The 8,026-nt window shown below is 46.0% G+C and overlaps 1 protein-coding gene across 5 annotated transcripts in view; it reads right to left on the bottom strand.

The window, feature by feature from the left end:
* Positions 1-391: 391 nt before the first annotated feature.
* The window catches only part of SAMD12 (sterile alpha motif domain containing 12), a 273,317-nt gene continuing 265,682 nt past the window's right edge, over positions 392-8,026 (bottom strand). For all 5 annotated transcript variants that reach the window (XR_009460636.1, XR_009460637.1, XM_059723798.1 and 2 more), the window contains one exon: positions 392-1,535. Coding sequence is in view for 1 of the 5 variants with exons in the window: in XM_059723800.1 (XP_059579783.1) it covers positions 1,513-1,535 (23 nt within the window). In the remaining 4 variants the exon portion in view is untranslated. The remainder of the gene's footprint in view (positions 1,536-8,026) is intronic.

Below are 8,026 nucleotides of genomic sequence, written 5' to 3'. Positions count from 1 at the left end.
TACTACAGTTACATCAGGATGCAGCTTCCTTCCATTGTTGGGTCTCTATGTCTCCAACATGAAAGGCTCACTACAGGTTTGGCAGATGCCATAGTAACAGTCCATTAGGCTGGAGAGAAGGATGGTTGTTAGACACCCAAAGCAGCACCTTTGATTTAGGGATGGCAGGAACAACCATGTTGGTCCCTCAGCAGGCTGCTGACAATATTTTATTAAAAAGAGTGTTTCAAGTAGGTCCCAATATGAGGAATGGAAATTACTTCCCCAAAGTCCCTGTGAATAAAAATTGTATCTCAGCCAGCTGTGATACAACCGATGATGGTATCAGCCACTTAAGAGACCGAACAAAAAATAACAATGCTCAGGTTGAATGCAACAGTCTTGAGCCTGCTACAGTATATTGAAAAGTTTATTAGAGCCATTTGCCCATTCCTAGTTCATACTAAAACTGTTTTTAGGGTTGAATAAGGGGGAAATATTAATAGAAGTGGATGTCCTCTACAGAGAGAGCCCTACTCTCTAAGAGTATTTAATCCACTTTGCATGGTTTGTTCTCTGTGAAGAGTTCAGGCGCTCTATACCATGCCACCCAAAACAATGAGTGATTTGCACAGAAGGCTCTATCCTTAATGTAGATAAAAACTGGGGGCATAATACATGCCTGAGAAAGGATCCTTTCCCCTACAACTCACTGGGAAATGCACTGGCACAGCAGAAATGCTGAGTTCAGGATTTGGTGGGGAACAGGGAAGACTAGACACAATGTCCTATAACCCGTTCAACTACCCTATTCCTGGCTACTTCCACAGTAGTGGTTCTGTAAGTCTCAATAAAAGGAGTGGCACATTTGCTATGAGAAATATATCTTTGCAATCTACTAGGAATCTGTGAAGCCTTAATTTTGGATATGGTCTCAGCATAAGTACCGAAACATATTTTACCTTTTCTAAAAAGACCTTTTATTAAATGTATGGAACGTGCTAAGTCTTCTGTGTGGAGAGCACACGTGAAGTGCTGCTATAGTTAAATGGAATATCGTTTGACTGTATAACTAACATACACAAGACATGGTTACATTCCTATCAGGAGTGAAATATTGTGAACATATCCACTGAGATGGGAGATCTGCTGTAAGTTTTTCCTAAAACATCATGCCATCTGCATACATAATAAAATAATCCAGTAGTTGTCATGCTAAAACAGGACTTCCAGTGAAGGGCACAGATAGTTCCCTAGTGGGAACTCAAAGTTATGCACAGTGATGAAAACTGGAAGTAAGTTTCCAGCTAATGGTCTGTCAGTGACTACTCTGAACAAATCAGCACTGTATATTATGCACATTTTCATTCCACAGCAAGCCAGGGCTTTCCAGAATGTATCATCTTGACTGGATGGTTTTATTTCAGTTCATCTTTCAATCCTCCATGGTCATCTTCTGGCAGTGCCATTTGTAACACATTTCATGAAGGAAAGTTCAACTGGCAGGACAGCAGCTTTACAGGCTGGTAATATTTATGGAGAACTCTCTGTTGGGGCTGCAAAAGAAAAACAGACAATAAATATACACTCACTTCAAGCAAGGAAATTGCAATGTACTTCAACTGAAATAAAAAGGCAGCTGTGTGCTATACAAATGTATGCTTATTACAAAGAAAAAATCTTCTTAGACTTTCTATTGATACTCTAAGGAGCTTTCCCAATTGCTGGCATTCCTGTCACTTAATTAGCCCCCTGGATAAGGAGCAAGTTTGGTCCGAGAATGAAGCGAATGTCCATGCACAAGATTTAATCCATGCTACACGCATATTGCACCACAATATAAATAGCATTAAATGTATCCAACTCCAAGAAAGCAAGCCCTTCTATCTGAAACACCCTTGCTACTGCCTGCTTCCTTCATCAATCCCACTAGAATCAAATCCCCAGAAAGATTCTTTTACTTCCCAAGCAGAGTTTGGATGTTTCCTTCCCCAACACATACTGGGTAAGAGGACCTCAAAAGATCATCTAGTCTAGCTAATTATTCCCCAGCAGCAGTGTAACAAGGCAGATCTTCACCGGGGCAGCTGTAACAAAGAGAAGCAGAAGCAGCTTCTGGCTGCTGTGGTATGTTTGGTGTGTCTGTGCAACAGCAATGGCAGTTGCTATTTTTCCCACCTCCTGCCTTCGAAGTCAGTGCCTAGGGCTGCTGCCCTGGTCACCCTGCCTTCGTTACACTACTGTTTCCTGGTTCACATTTGTGTGTTCAATTGCTCCATCCTAAGTGCAGGCCTTTGCACTTGTCCTTGGTTAACTTTAGCCAATTTGAGACCATTTCTCCAGTTTAGCAAAGTCATTCTGAATCCTAGCCTTGTCCTCGAGAGTGTGTGCAACCCCACCGAACTTGGTGTGTTGGTGGAAGAAGAGAGATGGAAGTAGCGCGGCGCAGAGCCAAGGAGTATTCTGTAGGCCTTCGGTCGGGGGAGCACTGCTCCGCTGCAGCTCTCATTGTCTAGTCCAAAGACTCTGAAGATGTGAGGAGCTCAAATCCTAAGACAGATAGGTGTGGAGAAGCAGGCTTGCAATCTGCCTTCCTCCTCATTAGAGGTCCTGCCCAGCAACTCTGCTTCTGGTTCTATGTAGCCAAGGAGACGAACATCTGATCAGGGCATCTCACCCTCTTGGGCTCCTGTTCCTCACAACCTCAGCATAGAAAGAGAAAATTAATGACTACTCCTTTTCCGTTCCCCAACAGAACTCTTATCTCCTGCTGCCTTGATGTAAGAAACCTAGCACTACTTGGTAAGAGCCCTTCCATTATTTTTAGTTATCATCACTGATACACGCTAACCACTGTAGCCAGGGAGCTGTGCAGCGAGCCAAACTCACGGAGTCATTTCACCGAGATTTGTTAAAGCATAACTTAATTTCTCACAGAGGAAGCTCTTGGCGTCACCCATTTTGCAGTTCACATCTTTGCTACAGCAGTGCAAGTTCAGAACCTAATGCCTCATAAGAGTAAGGAGAGACCGTGGCATGATGAGTTCGTTACGGTTTTTAGTTGAATTGTTCCTCTTGCATGACTGTGTGTGCATGTGTGTCCATGAAGGAGTAGAGATTTGGGCATTTATAAGTGGATCTGGACCTTTGAGCCAGATTCCAAACCATGCTGATAATGGAACATTAATGCTACAAAAGTGGTATGTAGGTGGGCTCATATTCATGTTGGCTGTGGCCTGCTATACAACTCCCCTTAGAAATTACACCTACTGAGCCATTCTCGGTGGAGTGATTGGATCCTCCAGCTTGTCAGTTTTCCTTTATCTGCACCATCCAACCCAAATCTTTGAAGCTCTGGCTGTGGAAGATCTGAATGGGATGGAGGGGCTAGAATGTGAACCCTGCAATTTTCAGGGGCGTGTGGAATGGGATAAAAAACTGCCTGGAGGCCAGTTGTTCCATATGCTCCTTATGCCTCTGTCTGAATGTAGCCTCGACAATGGAGAGAGCAGGAGCTTATGAAAACTGCCATGTTCTTAGCCATTTCCTTCTTGCTGTGGACCCATCTTCTAACAGCAAGATCAATTCTACCTCAGTCTTTATTATATTTTTTAAATTGTAGGGTCTTAGTAGCTTTTACTCCTTATTCTCTGAGTCCTACTGTAATCCTGTGGCTACATCAACAGGCTCTTTACAAATACTCATTTGGGAGCAGAGATGTGGTTCCACCTGTGGCAGGAAACACTTTCTACACAATCTGAGAACTGAGCTGATTTCAGGCTTGGTAGGAGCTGGGAAGTTAATAGAGAGGGCACCCACTTAAAAAAAACCGGACGAAATACTGGATTGGCCTCATGCTGATCTGCAGGGATAACTTACCAACTTCTCCAGCAGAGAGAAAAAAAATCAACTGTGCTAGCAAGTGAGCATAAAGGATAAATAAGGACACTTTAAAAATGTTTAAATAGGGTTTTAACTGGGAAGGTACACCCTTGTGGCTAGGTTCAGTCTAACCATCCCTCTGAAGACTAATTCCAGCCAGTGGGGTAATAATAAAGATGGGAATGTATCAGACCATAGAAAGAAGCAGGAGATTTCTTTAAGGTTAAAAAAGATTTTCTTTGCTGTAGGGAGGAGATAATTTTTCAGGAAGTGCTACATCTACGATTAAGCCAGGCTTTTATCACAGGCTCTTCCCCTGTCTTGAGAAAATCCGATTCACTTCTTACAGTAATTAAAAGGAAAAACAAATCACTAAACTCTTGTGTGCCAAGTGTTACTAAAAGCTGTGGCTACAAAGAGGTGGAGCTAAGGCAATAATCAGACTGGTCAAGAAAGACCTAATGATAGCTAGTCAGTTTAAAAAGAACAAGTGTAAGATCTAGCTGTAAGTTAAAATACCTCCTCTCTCCCATTTTTGAATGCCGTTCATTTCCAGCTAAGTTCTGGGAAGTGCCAAGTGATTTTGGGCATCTTAATTTGGGGGGGCCTGTAGTGGGTTTACACTCCCTTAGCCAGACTCAGGAGCCAGTTTCCTCATAAAAGCAAGTTCATTTATTATATGTGTAGCAAGCTTCTGACCACGGCAAATAAAAAAGGTCTTCTCATCACAGCAAACAAAACAGGTATAGGTGCAAAGAACAAACACAAAATTAAACCTGTGGTCTTCCTTCAGACTTAGAGGAGAGATGCAGTCCCTGTGCTTCTTTCTAAGCACCAGTCTCATCTCCTTCCTCTTCAGCTTCCCTTCCTGGGAGCTTTTAACTTCCTGTGAGCTCAGTCCATCACCTCTGTCCGCTGAGCCAGTGTTCTGAACCAGACAGGCTATTATCCCCTTAACCCCCTCCTTATTACAGGCCCAACCTGAAGTTCCTTAAAAGGGATCTGATTTTCTAAGGATGTCTGCTCAGATCTCTTTAACACATGTCTCAAATTGAGCAGCCAAAAAACAAGACCTACAAATCACTTCTCACTTCTAAAAATTTTACCTTCAATATTAAGGGCCTAAGGACCACAATAGCTATTTACGCTGTTTGTTACCCTGTGTACCGCAATGGGGCCCTTTAGCCGAGATCTCATGAAGATGACATAGAAATAAACAAATAATACTTTAAAACCAAAGACGTGTTTCATTCTCAGTTAAAGTAGCACGTAACAGAACAAGGATGTGTTCTTCTTCCTTAAAACAATGTTAATTTAGTTCCATCCAGCTATATTACCTAACTGTAACATTTAAGTTCTTGTGGTATCTTTACCACAGTTACACAAAGGCAACAGTCCTTTGGAAATCTCTTCCTCAAGAACCTGTGTTTAACTCCCTTTTATAGATGTATAAATGGTTTATTTTGGAGGGAAGGATATTACTAATGCATATTTTATACCAGATACACCTCAGATCCCTGCATGCCATGTCAGGAACTATGTTTGGCTATGTGTGTTGGTGCATCTTATGTGGCAAAAAAATATGCCTCATTTCATGCCTCTGTGAGCACTTGAGGCATGCCAGTACTCCTCAGAATATTAAACTTGTTGTATCTTGCTGCTTAATAATTAGATATATTACTAACTACTGGAATGTTTCAGATAATGAGAAAAAAGGGATGGTTGCTAATATACAGCAGCAGCTCATACATTTACACATTTCTCTCTCACTACAAATGTTTTCCCTTTTTAATTGCACACTGAACTGTGGTCCTCAGGCAGTCAAAATGCCCTGAATTTCAGGTGTCAGACATCTGGTTGAGTCTACAGAAAAGCTCACATATAAATACAATGTGCACTTTGGAGGAGCTATGTCCCAGGCAGTTTTTCTGCTCAGATGGTCTAGAGAGAATGAGTATTATAAACTTTTGTGAAACAGTAACAGTAGGGTAAAGATGGGTTGTAGTGGGAGGAAAGATGGTTCTAAGCTTGTGTTGATGTCAAATCCAGAGTCCAATTTTACTGTATCATAAAATCAGGGTATTACCATTCTGAGCTCAATGAAAAGAAACCATGCTGGATAATGGTTATTAGTGAACAGAATCTCTGCATCTCCTCTCCTTGAGGCAAATGTAGATATTGCCTCACATCCTCATTACCAAATAAATCTCTGATAAGCAGAATCAACAGCTATCCGTGATCAAAGGTTGTGTCCAATCTCTCACGCTGGGCTGACGCAAGCACAGAAAAGAACAAAGAGCAACACTTTGATGCTGTCTTTTCCTATCACAACAATCCTTTTTCACCTCTGAATGGCAATGTAATGTACATTATGCCTTTGCATGGTGGTAGGACACATACAAGCAAGGAAAGCCCTAGGCTGCACTTGCACTTGTCAAAAAGTCCAAGCCTGAATTGATTCAATCTTTGAACGCTAGTCTAACCTGCGTAGATTGAACCAATAAGCAAGTGAACAGACATTCACTTTTGATTCTGGAAATGCAGCCACATGCCTGCAGTGCTAGAAGCCAGGGGGTGCTAGAGTGAGCCCTCACTTCCCTTGGGCAGTGGCCGGAGGGCTGCAGGGAAGCTGAGCTGAAGGGGGAGGAGGGGATGCGGCCAGGCCCCACCAGGCTGAGTATAATTGGGAAGGGGTTTAAACCCCATGCTGCCCTGCAGGGACCCCAGCTGGGGTGTGCCTGGAGGGGGAAGCAGTGCTTGCCAGGCTTGTCCCCAAGTGCCAGGGGCATTGCCAGCCCACAGCCCAGGAAGTGCTTCAGGTGAAGTGGGGGAGAGAGAGAGGGATTAGACCCCCCTGCCTCCGTCTCCCACCAGCATGGGACCCCAGCTGGGGCCTGCCCAGCTCAGCACAGCCCAGCCCAGGACCCCCAGAGCCCCTCCCAGCTGGGAGGTGATCCTGCTGCACCTTCCCAGCTGCTGGGGTGGGGGTTTCGCTTGGGGCAGCCCAGAAACAAAGCCCAGATCAGGGGGAGAGAGGGAAGCGAAATCAATCCCAAGCCTATGTGTAGACATGCACAGAGCAGAGCACAGAGGGATCGGGGCGGTAGTGGCTCCATCCTGGATATGAGCCCTGCTGAGCACAGGGACCGAGGCTGGGGGTGGGGCAAGGAAGGGACTTCAGTATGTGTCCGTGCTAGCCCGGGGCAGGGCAGAGCTGAGCTGAGCACACAGCTGGGGGAGCAGCTCCTGCCCAGCAGCCCCTTCTACTTGCTCGAGAGTGGCACCCAGGCTGGCTCTGGCCCTGGCCCCCACAGCAGCGTGCATGGTGCAGGCTTGTCCCAGCAGTGCTTGGAGCTGGACAAGGGTGCCAAGAAGCTGGGCAGCACAATGCTAGAGGCTGAGCTGGGCCAGGCGCTGCGCTCCTTCATAGGCTCCAAGGCAGACAGGCACAAGGGCTCCCTGGGTGGTGAGGAGGAGCTGGCCGTGTCCACCTCCAATGCCACCATCTGCCCACTCAGCAACCAACTGCAGTTCAGTGGCATGGGCGGTGCCTATCGGTACAGTCAGAGTGGGCTCCCTTGATGGTGGCAGCTGTGGAGAAGCCATAGGGGTAGTGCCTCGAGCCTACTGCATGGGGCTGTGCTGTGCCGCCACCACCAGGTAGGGGAAGAGCAGTCAGGGCGAGCCCAGCTCAGTACCTGGCGGCCTGGCAGATGGCAGGTAGTAGTGCAGTGAGTATTGTGTAGGGGCGGTGGGTGTGGCCGGCTCCTCCTCGCCACCTGGGGAACCCTTGCACCTATCTGCCTTGAAGGACCCCAGCGCCTGGCCCAGTTCAGCCTCCAGCATCACGCCACCCAGCTTCTTGGTGCTGTTGTTCACCAGCACGGCTGGGGTGAGACTGTAGAAGAAAGTCCCCTTTGTACATTTCTGTTCTGGACATTGATATAACAGAAGCCCCTTCTTGCCTGCACACCTCTCCCCCAAATTTGTGCATTTGTTTTTCCTTCTAAGTATTGGCACAGACCTAGCACACCTCCAGGTGCTGCTGGGGCAAGCCTGTACCATGAACGCTGCTGTGGCAGCCAGGGCCAGAGCCAGCCTGGGTGCCACTCTCGAGCAAGTAGAAGAGGCTGCTGGGCAGGAGCTGCTCCCCCAGCTGTGTGCT

The sequence above is a fragment of the Alligator mississippiensis genome, chromosome 3, assembly GCF_030867095.1.
Source record: "Alligator mississippiensis isolate rAllMis1 chromosome 3, rAllMis1, whole genome shotgun sequence".
Classification (NCBI taxonomy): Eukaryota; Metazoa; Chordata; order Crocodylia; family Alligatoridae; genus Alligator; species Alligator mississippiensis.
This window is presented reverse-complemented; position numbering and strand designations above follow the sequence as displayed.